Source organism: Pisolithus orientalis (assembly GCF_024613125.1).
Source record: "Pisolithus orientalis strain OTSU chromosome Unknown F5J12scaffold_82, whole genome shotgun sequence".
In the NCBI taxonomy this organism is placed as follows: domain Eukaryota; kingdom Fungi; phylum Basidiomycota; class Agaricomycetes; order Boletales; family Pisolithaceae; genus Pisolithus; species Pisolithus orientalis.
In genome coordinates, this window is record NW_026260863.1 from 59,686 (window position 1) to 74,475 (window position 14,790).

At 50.2% G+C, this 14,790-nt stretch overlaps 4 protein-coding genes across 4 annotated transcripts; 1 reads left to right on the top strand and 3 right to left on the bottom strand.

Moving 5' to 3' along the window:
* Positions 1-505: 505 nt before the first annotated feature.
* Positions 506-2,660, bottom strand: F5J12DRAFT_916019 (uncharacterized protein). The gene is made up of 14 exons (XM_051749180.1): positions 2,426-2,660; positions 2,276-2,368; positions 2,198-2,221; positions 2,063-2,145; positions 1,969-2,001; positions 1,906-1,917; positions 1,831-1,844; positions 1,528-1,779; positions 1,412-1,469; positions 1,285-1,352; positions 1,220-1,230; positions 1,029-1,164; positions 933-968; positions 506-872 (listed from the first exon to the last, which is right to left on the bottom strand). Exons 1-14 carry the CDS (start codon positions 2,449-2,451, stop codon positions 798-800), a joined length of 921 nt encoding a protein of 306 aa, XP_051594677.1. The 5' UTR covers positions 2,452-2,660; the 3' UTR covers positions 506-797.
* A 660-nt stretch (positions 2,661-3,320) lies between these two features.
* On the bottom strand, positions 3,321-5,688 carry F5J12DRAFT_866707 (uncharacterized protein). Its single transcript, XM_051747051.1, has 15 exons — positions 5,379-5,688; positions 5,236-5,311; positions 5,082-5,174; positions 5,005-5,028; positions 4,871-4,953; positions 4,776-4,808; positions 4,712-4,723; positions 4,636-4,649; positions 4,335-4,586; positions 4,226-4,283; positions 4,099-4,166; positions 4,037-4,047; positions 3,842-3,971; positions 3,752-3,787; positions 3,321-3,686 (listed from the first exon to the last, which is right to left on the bottom strand). The coding sequence occupies exons 2-15, from the start codon at positions 5,259-5,261 to the stop codon at positions 3,552-3,554; spliced, it is 975 nt and encodes a 324-aa protein (XP_051594678.1). The 5' UTR covers positions 5,262-5,311; positions 5,379-5,688; the 3' UTR covers positions 3,321-3,551.
* Positions 5,689-8,285, bottom strand: F5J12DRAFT_866725 (uncharacterized protein). Its single transcript, XM_051747052.1, has 3 exons — positions 8,153-8,285; positions 7,638-8,105; positions 5,689-7,557 (listed from the first exon to the last, which is right to left on the bottom strand). The coding sequence occupies exons 1-3, from the start codon at positions 8,222-8,224 to the stop codon at positions 6,010-6,012; spliced, it is 2,088 nt and encodes a 695-aa protein (XP_051594679.1). The 5' UTR covers positions 8,225-8,285; the 3' UTR covers positions 5,689-6,009.
* A 3,069-nt stretch (positions 8,286-11,354) lies between these two features.
* Positions 11,355-14,790, top strand: F5J12DRAFT_554199 (uncharacterized protein). The gene is made up of 11 exons (XM_051740038.1): positions 11,355-11,641; positions 11,697-12,080; positions 12,160-12,264; positions 12,439-12,517; positions 12,579-12,735; positions 12,792-12,939; positions 13,004-13,367; positions 13,441-13,559; positions 13,611-13,751; positions 13,813-13,876; positions 13,934-14,790. Exons 2-11 carry the CDS (start codon positions 11,734-11,736, stop codon positions 14,591-14,593), a joined length of 2,184 nt encoding a protein of 727 aa, XP_051594680.1. The 5' UTR covers positions 11,355-11,641; positions 11,697-11,733; the 3' UTR covers positions 14,594-14,790.

Below are 14,790 nucleotides of genomic sequence, written 5' to 3' on the forward strand. Positions count from 1 at the left end.
TATCATTGCACTTGAGAAGTCCTGATAAATGCGCAACAACGAATTTCGATGTGGCTGATGTGGATCATAGATATAAGTGGGTTTGTGCCGATGTACTTCCTCCGCAAACGTTTATCCATTAATCTGGTCCCTACATTGACAGGCATAGACGACGATCCCACATCGAAGTGCATCTCGCGTATGCCCTCTTTCCAGAGGACCCATGGTAATTGATGTTGGACAGATCAGTTGTGTACTCCCTCACATGCGAACCAGGTTCATTTTAGTCAGGATGTGTTCCAGGAATCGAGACTGCTCGGTAGTGCTAATGATGTTTCTCTTCGGTCTGGTCCGTCTTGTATTTTTCCAAATAAGCAGTCGGGCCTTTTTATACCCGTACAGTAAAATGTTCACTTGCGTCTCAGCGAGTTATCGTTTATCCTGATTGACCGCATGCTCTCATGCGCATGGATTATTGTCGCTGTCACCATTGACATGAGGGTTATTTCAAGCCACACAGGGTGCTTTCCGCATGATATCGACCCTAATTCTGCGCATGGCGGTCGAAGGACCCATTGATATACATCATGTGCCCAGGTACCCAGCTAGCTATCCAGACAGGAATGGAAGACACTTTGACGTAAAGAAGAGGGTCAGTGTGCTCCCCTTGTTTTCTTTCTTGATTCCTTCATTTCCTTTCTTCTACCTCCTTTCTGGCTACCTACTGACGTGGTCCGCGGTCACCCAATCTGGTACAGTGAAGCACGAGCTATACTTTGCTAGCATTCGTATTGTCTTCCTCGTCATTCCACCCATGTTTAGAAATATCGTTTACTGTGTGATGATTTGTCATCCATGTCGGTCATCTCGTGCGATTCTACATGCACGGAAACCTATACAGAAGGTATCAGTTACTATCCGGATGGGGAATTAATAGAGCACAGTTCACGCACTCCCGGCTGCGTACTCCGCGCCTGGAACACAATCACCTAGTCATGGAACGTGAGACATCGCAACTGGAGCAGCTCTAGACGACTCAAAATGCTCACCTCAGGATGACTGCTCCTGACATGGCTTATTTCGTCCTCTGACGATCCATCATATCTCCATGTACCACGAGCATTTAATGTGGATAGCATGCAATTTACGTATAGCTTTGACACTGTCAAGCTGAATGTCATATAGCTGGGCGAAGCGGCACGTGAGAAGGTCCTGTTGTGGTGTGTAGGAGAAAAATTACGTGTTCAAACTCTGGAAACCAATTAATGTGAGCGTATGAATGGATTGGGAGAGAACGTGACTTACGTCGGTCAGGTAGCATGCCAAGTCTATGATAGCAACGATGGTTGTCACGACTCCAGTCTGTACAGTCACTGGATTGGACATACGGTCAGTAATAAATCCGTACAACACTATATATCGTACGACTCACTCCTGAGGAGCCGGTTGATGGTGCTGTTCAGCGCAGGGTACAGATGTTTGTGTCTTCCCTGAACACGCAGCTTTAAAAAATGGAACCGCGACGAGAAATGATGCACGAATACCCACCAGATGCCATACGAGCGAAACGGCAATGATTGTATCAGCGAGGACAGCACCAACCAACCATACCGTGACCTCAATTTGTAGGTTTGAACGTCGGAAATCACCGGGGTTGACGGCCAGACTGACGCTGACGCCGAGCGACCCTGCTAAGTTGGCCAGGCTACATAGAACGATAGCCATCACGATGAACACGTTATTGGTCAACATATATACCCGCCACGCAAAGAAATGTTGTACTGCCACGCTGACGGCGCCCTGTAGCGAGTTGTTAGGTGAGAGGCCGGTGCACAGAGAATGAAGGCGCACCGTCGAGGCGGTACCTGTGGTTGCGAATGTCCTTGTTGAGCTGGGGGTGTAGAAGTACTAGGAACGGATTCGTACCAGCTACGAATGCTGCCAAGGGGTGTTAGATAACCCAGTTTTCATTTAACTCCATAGACTGACCCCAGGAGCCACTCGCAAGGTTCGCCTCATCGCCTACGCTCCGAACAGGCATCTACCTCAACTCAATACGTGAACGTTAAACAAGGGGACGCACCAAAGTTCGTGACTAGAGCATCGTAGATGTAATAAATGCTGACGACACAGTTGAACGTATCCACCAAGTACAAAACCACTATGCTGAGTTTTGCGAGGGTAAACACATAACATAGAAGAAAGAAATAAGACCGACAGTGACTTAAGCCAAAATCTATCTCTGCGAGCAATAGTTTGATTAATCGCTCTAGGTAGATGCTGGACCGACACGCACTTTTTGTATATTGTGAGATACAAGTACACCTGCGTGGTGGCCAGACCGTGCAGGAAGATGTTTATAACCAGTCCTATGAGGAACGACCCTTGGCTATAGGAAGAAACTTGAAAGTCACCAACGAGTCGCCGATTGCCGCAACTGACTCACAAGACTTGTGGTGCACTCGCCGCCATGCCTTCCGACGTCTTCGAAAGTGCAGGAAGACAATCGATACGATGAAGTCTTGTCGAGCGACACGAAGCAATGGACGAGGGCGAAAAGAGGGAAAAACGAACTTTATCACATGTTGAAAAGAGTTGGTATTTTATGCACTGTCAGGACCAGAGTTAGTATACATAAAACCACCCCTGTGTTTCTGGAATAAACCCAGTGACACCTTCAGTTAGTACTTAACGTTAACGTTTACCTCGGGTGCGATATTGCCCCTGCTTACATAATCAACTTAGATCTCAGCTGACTTATGTATTTGCAAAATCAATACTCTAGGCTCGACATCGATCGACTGTTAGGGCGACCACGAAACCTCACATAACAGCCATGTTTCACTCAGCACCAATTGGTATTAGGTTCAATCTGGAATAACACCACGCACATATATTCTCGTCGGGGGCGCAAACATGGACACGAGCATGTGGTAACTACTGTCGAAGTGAATATCACTCGTTCATATGTCTGCAATATCACCAGCTGGATGCAGATTCGGATCTAATAAGTAATCTCAGATACATACATATGACTGCATCTGGGCGGATGACAGCGGCCCTTGGAAAAAATTATTTGGTATCTTCTGAGTATATGCTTGGGTCACTGGATTCGGTAAAGTTGGGCGTGTCAATAGGCCAAAGCAGGCTGGCAGCTCACCTGGGCCATGATTGGCGTCTTCGGCGGTGTACGGGGGCGTAGAAAGGGGACGGGTGCATTTCTACAGTGTATTCTTCCTATTGCACCAGGCTGTAGATCTGAGTTTTGTAGCAGGTAACCATGTGAAGCAAATGTCATTATGGAGGCAGAATGATGAATCGCAATCGGATGACATGGCCCACGGCGGACATCTGGGCCTCCGCCGGGAGGCATCATACCACCCAGAATTGATACTTAGCAAGGCACCGAAAAGCTTTGATGAGGCTAATCGACACTCATGCCCCCCCGCCTTGCGCCTTACTGCCATGGATATAGAGGCTATGCAAACGTTCCGTTACTGTAAATGAGGATGCGGGTTCTATTATCCACCATTATAATCTTGCAATTATGGTACATTAATAAAGCACAGCTCTCAGACTTTGCCAGCATGCGTACTGTCCTCCTCATCGTTCCATCCATGTTTGGAAGGATCGCCCTGACGAAAAGTACCGTACGGCAGATCGTCTCCCATGTCGATCATCTGGTGCGATTCGACCTGCACGAAAACCTATAAAGAATGCGTCGGTTACTACCCGGATAATGGGCCAATATACTGTAGTGCATTTCGCGCACCTCCGGCTGCGTACTCTGCGCCTGGAACACAACTGACTGTTCGCGCAACGTGAGACATGGCGACAAAGCGGGTTGGATGAAAGTCCTTACCTCATGTCTCCTGCCATGGCTTACTTCGTCCTCTGACGATCCGTTATATTTCCATGCTGCACGAGCGTTTAGGGTGGATAACATGCAGTTTGTATATAACTTTGATAGTGTCATGCTGAATATCAGATGGCTGGGCCAAGTGTCGAGTGAGAAGTCGGTCCCGTCGCGCATAGGTTATGGAGGAAAAAAACTTACATGCCGGCACTCTATAAACCAATTGGGGTGAGAATATTGCATTGGCAGAGAACGCGACTTACGATGGCCAGGTAGCACGCCAAGTCAATGATAGCAACGATCATCGTCAGGAATCCAGTCTGTACGGTCACTAGAATGGCCACACGGTCAACAACGAGTCCGTGCACCACTATACATTGCGCGACTCACACCTGAGAATCCGATTGATGGTGCTAGTCAGTGCAGGGTAAAGGTGTTTGTGTCTTTGCTAAACATGCGGCTTTAAAAGGACGAAAGGCGACGAGAAGTGAATATCCACCAGATGCCATACAAGCGAACCGGCGATGATCATATCAGCGAGGACTCCCCCAACCAACCATACCGTAACTTGAATGTCGAGGTTTGGCAACACGGAAAGACTGGGGCTGGCGGCCATTCTGACAGTGGCAGCGACCGAGCCTGCCAGGTTGGCTAGGCTACATAGAACGATAGCCGCCACGATAAACACGTTCTTGGTCAATATATATACCCGCCACGCAAAGAAATGTTGGACCGCCCCACTGATAGCGCCCTGCAGCGACTCATTAGGTGAGAAGGAGAGAAGGAGAATGAAGACGTGCAGTCAAGACGGCACCTGTGGTTGTGGAAGTCATTGTTAAGCTGGTGGATATAAGGATATCAGGCATGGATTCGTACCGCCTGTAAATGCTGCCCGAGGGTGTCAGATAGTCTAGCTTTCATTAAAAAATTATGGACTTACCCCAATCACTACTCAGAAGGTTTGCCGCATCGCCTACGCCCCATACATGCCATCTACTTCAGCTCAATGCGCAAACGCTAAACAAGAAGACGTACCAAAGTGAGTGACTAGAACATTGTAGATATAATAGATACTGATGGTGCAGTTGAGCGTATCCGCCAAGTATAAAATCACTATGCTGGGTTTTGCGAGGGTAAACGCATTGCATGAAGAAAAAAATAAGACCAACAGTGACTTCAACAACAATGGATCTCTATGCACAGAAGTTGACTGGTTGCTCCAAGGTGATTCTAAGGGGACACGCACTTTTTATACGTTGAAAAATATAAGTAGATCTGCGTGGTGATGACACCGTAGAGGAAGATGTTTATGGTTAGCCCAATGAGGAATGGGCCTTGGCTACAGGCGTGAAAGCATCAGCCGCCAACCACTCGCCCATTTCCCATTTGTAACAACTTACATATATTGTGCTGGGTTCGCCGCCATGCCTTTCGAGGTCTTCGAAAGTGCAGGACGACGATCGGTATGAGGGAATTCTTGTTGCAACGATGGGCGAGAACGAAGAGTCGGTCTGAAAACTGCTAGAGGAAGGAACTTACTCACAAGTCGAAAAGATTTTTCCCTGACTCCCCGGTCTCTTGCATTATTCCCAGCAGGTTGAGCGTGGGCGCCCTGACCCATTGAAATGGATGATAAGCGCAAACGTTAATCTGATTTAAGGTTGTTTCGACGACTGGACGCACGCTGCGTGCCTACCGGTTCGGAGGCAATCACCGTAAGCACTGAGCTCTGTGCCTCGGAGAGCGAAACGTTTGAAAGCACTGAGGAGTCGCGTTTCTGAGCGTGGTTTTGTCGGGTTTCCCTGAGGCCGACTGTGCTTGCTGTCAAATGTAGTTTACCGTAAAAGGATAAGTCTACACTACATGTCGTAATCTCCGTAACGCCTTTAGCACGTATTTGCTAATGTTTGTACATACCTCCCCAAACCCTTCCCTGATTTGGTTCCGACACTATACATATCAAGCACTTGAAGTACTTGGACACACCCAACGGTTTGTAGCAGCAGAACTACGTGTATATACGCCCAACATTCCAATAGATCTCACCTTCATCGTACACCGTCACCAAAAAAAACATCCAAACGGAAACAGAGTTTACATAATCCACAATGCCATCCAAGTTCCCTCCAATGACAAACCAATTTTACAATCGAGACGGACGGAGGGCGCTGTGCTCAGTGCAACTCAGCACTCCCATGTGAGCCCCACGACCCATCCGAACCACTCTCATCACTTCGATGATCATCGCCGTCCGATCCATCGCTTCCGACCTCAAAGACTTCTTCGTGGTCCAAGAATGGGTTGTAAGCCCTGTCAGGGAGGGGAACACGTGAAGTCGTATTCTTCATCCTCCCCTCGTCATCATCTTCACCATCACTGTCTGCCGCAGACAAGAAATCTATATCTCTGTCGTCCGAAACCGCAGAGACAGTGCGCACGACAGATGCGGGCGTGGCAAACGACGCAAACGATGCAAACGAGGTCGTGGGCGAGGATGGTATGGGTGAAGACCCTTCCAACCCTGATCTTGGTTCGGCCGTCGAGGGTTTTGGGACACGTAAAGTTGATGCGGACGAGCTTAATCCTGCTACAACCGACGCCGACCCGGGTAGGGAAGATGACGGAATCGCCACAGGCGACGAGGGCACCAACACTGGCGAAGTTGACCCAGAGGATAGTACCAGCTCAGGCGACGCAAACACAGGTGAGGATGCCCATTCAGGCGACACCGATCCCTTCGACGACAAACTCGATAGCGACCTCAGCTCCTCTGAGGTGGGCGGGGACATCGAACTCCGAGGAGAAGACGGACTGGACCATGACCTTACACCCTCCGACGGGGGTGGGGATACCATCACTGGCGACGTCGGTGGTACAGGGTACCGTAGGGACAGAGAGGCGACGCTACTGTTAGGATCAGTATAGTCGGGGTCCAATGGTTGTACTACCGTGTTGGGGGCTTGGCGTCCTGGGCTTGAGTTATGGCGTGGACTACGGATGGGACTGTGGACGGGCGTGCTGCCGCGGCCGGGTTGGGCATTATTGTTGGATAAAGGACTTTCAATGTTGGCTGTGGTACCATTTTCTTCTGCACGGGAAATTTCATGTACAAGTGCGCTTCCCCTCCGTCCAAAAGAAGAACCCCTTGAAAATGGGGGAGCGTTGGCGATCTCAATGCCTGGCGCCGTGGGCGACGACGCAGACCCCGGCAATCTAACAATCGGGGAGAAGGGCCTGCCAGCGTACAGAGCTGGGCTTGATCGAGGCGTATCAGGAAGAAGTGGTCCAAATGGAGAATCATCGTCTCGTTCTACGGTGGTGTAACCTGGGCATGATCGCAGTACAGGTGGCGAACCGAAAGCACTCGGAGGGGTGGCGATTGGAGGGATCGTGATCAGACGCGGAGAGGTGAGTGACGACGGTGGGAGAGTGTCTGTATCGGGTTCGGTGGTTTCATCAGGCGACTTTGGCAACACAACAACAGAAGGAGACAAAGATGTCGCCAAGGTCTCGGTCCGTTGGGAGGCGTGGAGCTCTTGTCCCTGTATGGCAGTAGCGGTGATGGTCGTAGTTGAGCCTGACCTGTTTCTGATGCTCAGGTTGGCGGGTGCTGGAGAGTGCGGGACTGATGGAAGGGACAACGTATCGGAAGAGATAGGTGAGGATACATTGGAGATAACGTGTGTGGGGGCGATGGGTGTATGCGTAAGTTCCGTGAATGACTGTCGGTGCCAATCATGAACCACGAGGACGTTGGTATTAGTACACGCATACGAGGACAAGCAAACGGTCGGCGACATACCTCGTCGAGTGTCGTGCTCATATGATCGAAGTCATGATCGCTAGGATTGTTCATTCGTCCACCAAGCCCGAATCCACGACGACGGCGTAACCCAGCCTCGCCCTGACTGCGCCTAACCTCGTTCCTCCACTCCTCTACATCGTTAGCAATGAGACCTTCTAGCTCGTAAGATTCAGCATCGTCGAAACTTCGACCGGTTCTGCCACGAGTTCTAGTAGTCCTACGGGTAGCTCTACGAGTACGGGTGGCAGATGGGTCGACCCGGGGTGACCCGTGAGCGCCTGATGTAGCAGGAGATGAATTGCGGGAGTTCGGTGACGACGAGGACGAGGGTGAGTGCTGTCGTCGTCGTCGTCGCCGTCGGGTAGGAGTAGGAATGGGAACAGCGCCTCGTGCAGCGCGTCTGCGGGCGACGAAATCTTCCGCCCATGCTTCGAGAGTAGGTGCGATGTGAGGTTCGTAGACAAACTGTGTGAAGTTGAGCTCCAAGCTACTTAAAATTGAACTGGACTTACATGATGGAAAGCAGCTAGCGCTGCTACACCGGCGACGACGGCAACAACCACAGCGGCGGCGTGAGCTGGCATGTGCGCTGGTCGTTGCAGTGAGAGAACAACGATTGTGTGGGGAGGACACGCACATGTAGGGGGGATTGTTACGTAATCCAACCCCCCTTACTTGTCTACTACATGCACATGCATGGATGATATCAGTTTGTACTAAGGTACTGATGACTCAATCTAGAAGTCTGTTTTGCCCGCATCCCCGCATCTGCGCCCCTTGTCTTCAGCCTATCACTGCGGCGACCATTGCCCGCCTGCACGGGCCTGACTGCACCCGAGTGCAATAATCTATGTGCTTCTTTTCCGTGCTTCGTTGTCCTGGATCTGACATATTGGCGTGCTCGATGATATCCTGATAATACTTTCCACCATCAATCCATATCTTTTTGTTTTCTCTTCATTATCTCGGGAATCGAAAGTAAATAGCGTTACAAAATCCTAAGACACCCACGGCAAAACTTATTGGTCTGCCACTTATAAAACCTCGAGCGGGTTCCGCAGCTGTGGTCTCTGACAGTATTCCGTGTAAGCTTTTCAGATTTGTTGGGATAGAGAGCATAAACGCGGAGATGGGACGAGTCGAGAGGTATAAAACGCAATGATGCTGTGGACATTGCAGCTAGCTCACGGGCCAAATTGACCCACTAGCACTATCTTCTGCAGACGGACTATATCAGAACTCTGTACCCCGTCCGAGCCTCCAGATTCGAAAATGGAGGCGTGCAGCCGTTCTGAGAGGGCAAAAGGCAAACCACATGTCAGGCTGATTACGTGCATGGAAAATGTACCAGAGAACATGCACCCGTTTCCGAAACTTTCACGATTCTCTTCCCTGCTACATAGAGACGGCGTACGACCCGTATGAGTGAGCATGTCCTTGTTGACGCAGAGATCAGCCATGCATATGCAGTATAGTGATCGGTACTTCCTCTCTCCTCACTCCGCGTCACTTCCACTTTTCCCTCCACCCCTGGCGCCCATGATTAGGCTTCAGTAGCTTCAGTAATAGATTGTGAGCTTGAACGCGCTGTGGAACGATTGTCAACCAGGGTATCCAGCATGTCAGACTTCAGCAAATGTTAACGGCACGCCTAACTTCATCGATCATCCACGTTAGGCCTCGCAGAGTTTCAAAGATCTTGTCCTAACTTAAATAAATGGCAACATTGTGGAGAGAGGGTTTGGACAGAACGTCTCGGAAAATGCGAAAGTTTATAGCCACACACCTGGCGGAACAACCTCTGCCCGGTCCACGACCCTTGTTAAGTTCTCTGATCACCGATGAGGCAAAGAATGGGCTTGGCGAATGACAACCACCCTGGAGGACCGGTTCGATAGAGCTCAACACAATATGTTGCACATTGACCACATCATCCAATTTTGACATGGTTGATCTTGTGGGACAAAGTTCTAATGCAACACGGTGAAAGCCTGATTTGGAGGCTATCACGCTGCACCGTGCAGCATTAGAACTCCGGCCAACAGTTGTGGCAACCCAAGCTAGTTATTTTGCCTTGTGGATAGATTGGCTGACACAAACAAAGTACGTTTATTCCGGAAAATTCGCAGGTGGCTGTGCGTGTGAACTGCAAATTTTGAGTCGGCCACTCAGCCACAGCGGCACAACTGCTTTTAGAGGCTGGTTCATCAAGAGATCCAAGGGTTACAGATGCAGGGGCAGGACAGGCGACGGTAGACACGAATTCAGGCGAGAAAACTGGCCTTCCCTTGACCGAATACTACGACCGGGTCATAGTTCGAAGGCAGCATAATCATTGCCCCCAATTGGCAACCTGCCATAAAGGACATGTTTCATGTGTGGATAAGGGCGTCTGCGAATTTAACACATGCTCTTGCCTGGGACAGTAAGATATGAAGTGTGAACCTTCGCATCCTCCTGGGAGATAGCAGCGTTTAATGAAGAATCTTTATCGTTCATGCGGGAGCTGATACCCATGAGAGGTTAAGACACCTTGAAACGAGTGGTTTGTGCGACATTGAATGAGTACCACCAGCCAAGTTTACAGAATGGCGAGGAATGAATACGAGGCGCTTGTGACCGAGGAGTCCGTCTTGTCGAGTGGAAGATCGATTAGGTTTCTAGGAGGAGCGGTGTAGCTGAATTAGGACGGAACATGGAGCCTGTGGGACAAAGGGAAGCGAAGAGCAACATTTGCGGGTGTCTCCCGTCTTTTTTTTTTTCAGGAAGAATGGAACGCAGCGGCGGTCATCCTGAACGACATCGTGACCCACGAGACTTGAGCTCCGTACCGGTAAAAAAAAGTTAGTACTAAGTGCAAAGCGATTTGTGGCGAACACGTTGCAGTCCGCAGCGACGGATGATATCGGACGGGCATCGAACAAACGAGGCAAGTCGAACTACTTACACAACCAACAGTGCCCCCGACACAGCCTTTTTTGGAAACGCCCTCAGACGTCCCCAGAATTTGGATAGGGATTAAGGGTCAGATGTCGACTGACCTTGATCGATGCCAGAGGACTTGCACTGGGTATGGAATCTGACTCCATGCAACACTGCAACCTACAAGGTAAAATCCATCCTGTCATGATGGTGTTACTGCCTTCCTGCGGACAGAATGAACAATAGTGACGTAGTTAGGTTCGTTGTCGCATGGTCTAGATGTCCTGGTCACCAAGCTAGTGGTTGCCAATCATACTCCGAGTCGGCCTTTCCGTCTTGCTGCCATTGATGTGGAGGTATCTTGTTTACAGTATAAATTAGTACGCATGCTCATTGTCCACATCTTCAATTTGCGTAACGTCGAGTCTGGCGAAGTAGCCCTCGACGGGACGCCTGAATGGGGTCAATTTGATTCGCTGGTACATAGGAAGAATGCAGGACATTATTTCGTGCTCGTTGCATGGAACGCGTTTAGGGTCTAACGAAAACATTGGGATGTGGGTATTAAAAACTCACTTTCCCAATGTCCGTGAGTTAAACACGGCACTCACTGACTTAATAACGACTTGCTCCGCTGTGGATAGGCAAAACATTTTATGTTGATCCGAAGACCAGTGCGTCTTCGACACAATATTGATCGTATGGAAAAATCTTAGCACGGACATATCCAACCACCTCTGGGAGCCTATCACTCTTTTGAAAGTTGTGTACCAACCAGTGTGTGTATACATACCTAGTTGGTCGTAAATCGAAACATGACATTTGACAGGAGGCCTGTTAGAATGTTCTGTGACACGCTTCCTGGCACAGTCACTGTGCCCTTAGATATGCACACCGGTCCGGCGCCCATACTTACTATTAGACCAGCAGTGAGGGTGCAGCACGGGGCCCGCGATTGCTCCGAGTTCGGCAACCCTTCGAGTCATTCGATGCAGTGGGCCCACCTTCTACATACTCGCAGGGACAGCTGAGTGCCGCACTGCCTCATCGACGTCACGCACCTGTGCCACTAGACTTATGTAAGTAAAAATCCCCCCTGAATTCCTCCAAGGCCTATATATATGTACATCCAAGATATACCTGTGGGCCAGAAACAACCCCAATTGAGTGGATGGTCATGCCAGAAGATGTACCCCCACCCATCTACACTGAACATGCAAATTTCACCACGGAGACTAGAATGCCAACGCAACCGCGCCTTACTGATCCCATATTACCCCCACTGACGCCCAGCAATAACACCCGTATCAACCCAGCAAATGGACGGAGTCATCGGACACAGAGAAAAATATATCTCGTGACCCCCTCCCAACTCAAAGGTCATCTGGCGCTCCTACATGCGTTTCATGAGTTGAGGAAGAAAGTACAAGAAGGCGCGGATAACAGGTTCCCACAACGTACGCGAACTTTGGATGGGGAGCGGAGATGGACCTGGTTTGTGTCGTTGGCTGTTGAGAGGTAGGTTTGATAGTCCAATTGTTGTCGATTTCTCGTGTTGGCCGATCGTAACTTGGACGGGACTAACGACCTCGTGTAGGTTCGAGCGGTGGTGCACCTCGATCAGGGACACGGATGAGGAATGGATGGGTCTGCCACCTATCGATGTTGTAATGGTGTGGCATGCCTATCTTCTCAATCCTAGGCAAGTTCTTCATTCCATGTCGTTATTCCCTCACCCTCGGATCCTTTATCGTACACGCTCGTGACGAGGCGTTTACGCCAGGTATCGCCTTATCATCAAGCCGCTTCCAATCCTCGTTCCTTCCTTCACAGGAATGTAGTCATCGCTAACATGATTTCCTTCGCATGTATCCAGCTGGTACGCCGAAGACACCACTCGGATTCTTGCCCTGGAGACGCTCGCTAAGTATAGCCGGGCTATGGCGGTCTGTCTCGTACGTCTTTCCGTGCCCTCTTACCGCTGTCCGTCTCAATATGTCTCGGATATCCTTGCAGGATTGTCCCGTGCTCCTGACGACCCAAACGCCGCATGCTGCACGCGTTCAGACATGGCAAACACGCACTGGCACGCCGTACGACCCGTTCGATGCCATGGGTGTGTTGACACAGAAACCAGTGAAGTGCCCAAAGTGTGAAAGCACTTTCTCCGTTGGTGCGTATTCGCTTTTATGCTTCTCTTCGTTCTGCGGTGACGGCGGCGACGTGCAGCCTTTCATGATTCCTCGGGAAGAGGTTATACCCAAAGCTGCTTCAAGGCATTATGTTCCTGCGGATTGAGTATCACTAAGGACATGCTAGGCATGGCTAAGTTCCTCAGGAACGTTCTAGAGCCAATGGCTCCCGGAAAATATCTCGCGTATGTCTTTCCAGTTTCTTTTTTGGCATGTATGATGAAACAGTGTGACTGGCGACGCGGGTAGTGGTACATTGCATACCCCTCAAGATGCTTGCGATACAGTACGCGCCGAGAAGATCAGACAAATGATTTTGGGTTCTGCAGCTCTTGCCAAATTCTTTAACAATTCTTCCGCTTCTGGTGCACGACCAACCGGTGGATCTATGCCAACCGTTCAGGATATTATGGGGGTGAACAAGTGGGAAGCGGTGAAATTGAGGAGGGAGATATTGGAGAGTGTTCGTGTAAAGACGATGTACGCGGTCTTTTTTTCTCTCTCGAGAAGGTATTCGACTAAGGAATTGCTAACGTTGCGGATGGATAGAACGAGAAGGGTTTTGGGCGCCTATACAGACGATAGAATGTTTTCTATAGATCTCGTTGGAGCTGTGAGTTGTATTTACCCCCTAGGAGCGACTGATCGGTGGGTTGACCAACCTTCAACTTTATTTTTGTGCGCAGGTTATCCGGCAATCCTCTTTCACGCAGAAAATGTACGATTTAGGGTGGACGAACCCTGGATTCTTCGATTCAGAGGAGGATGCTGTGGTGCTGAAGCATTGTATTGCTCGGTACAAGGGGTGCGTATCCCCCTACTTTACACGTCACATATGACAACCGAACGTACACAGCTTCCTGGGCCTCATGACTGAATCGCCAGGCTCATTCTTTGTCCCCACACTCGATATAGATCTTGCGTGGCATACCCACCAGCTGACTGCGCGGAGGTATGAAGAAGAGTGTATGGAGCTAGTAGGGCGGTATGTCAACCAGTACGTCGTCGATGCCGCCGGGTGCTGCATCGGTTTGAGTGACTGATGCATACCACCGCAGTGATGATAAAGTGGAAGAGGATAGGCTGGCTACGTCGTTTGATGTGACTTGTCGTGCCTGGCAGGTGCGTAGTCAAGTTTCGGGCGATGATACGATTTCAAGTCTGATGTACTATTTCTAGGACCGGTATGGTTTACCTTATATGTTCTGTGGATGTGCCCTACCCGGAGAAACGATTGGACAGCGTCTTCGGCGTGCGTTTGGGTGTCTGCAGGTCAACGATGGCGAGGGCAGTGGTGGCCACGATTACAGATCATTTGTTCCAGACGCTGGGACGGGAGCTGCAGCTACACACCCAAGTGATCACAATTCGGTGTTCTTGATGCACAAGAGGCACCAAGGAACGCTCGCGCGGAGGAAGCGACGGGCGAAGATTGAAGGAAGACGTGCAAGAGAGTTGAAGCAGATGGAAGATGAGGAGAAAGAGGACTCAGCTGGTATTGAGGGCAAGACGAAGTTCAGGCTTAATGCGAGGGAGAAGAAGGCGTTGTGGAGGTCAGACCACGAGCCGGCATTCTTGATGCCTGTACCGTTGCTCATATACGCGCCTGATGGGTGTGTCGCTGCGACCTCGAATGCAGTGGATGGTGTGGTGTGTGGAGGGTGTGGTGCTGGGGGATGTGGGTCGGGATGTGCGGCCGGGATGGGAGGGTGTTCTGGGAGTGCCTGCGGTGGGGGGTGTAGTGGAGGTGGATGCGGAGGGGGTGGATGTGGCGGGGGTGGATGTGGCGGGGGTGGAGGGTGTGGTGGTGGAGGTGGGTGCGGCGGCGGAGGATGTTGACATGTGTCGTCGTTGTTGCTTTTGTAGGTTCTTCGACTCGACCACCTCTCGGGAGGATGTGGTAGCAGATTATCAGATTACTGTAATCAATCCAGGGACTCTGTATTTGTATACAAGTATGTATGTCTCTCTCCACCTGACAGATTGGCTCCACAGGAATACTTTGGTGTTTCATTTCCCATGCACGTTTCGGTGCA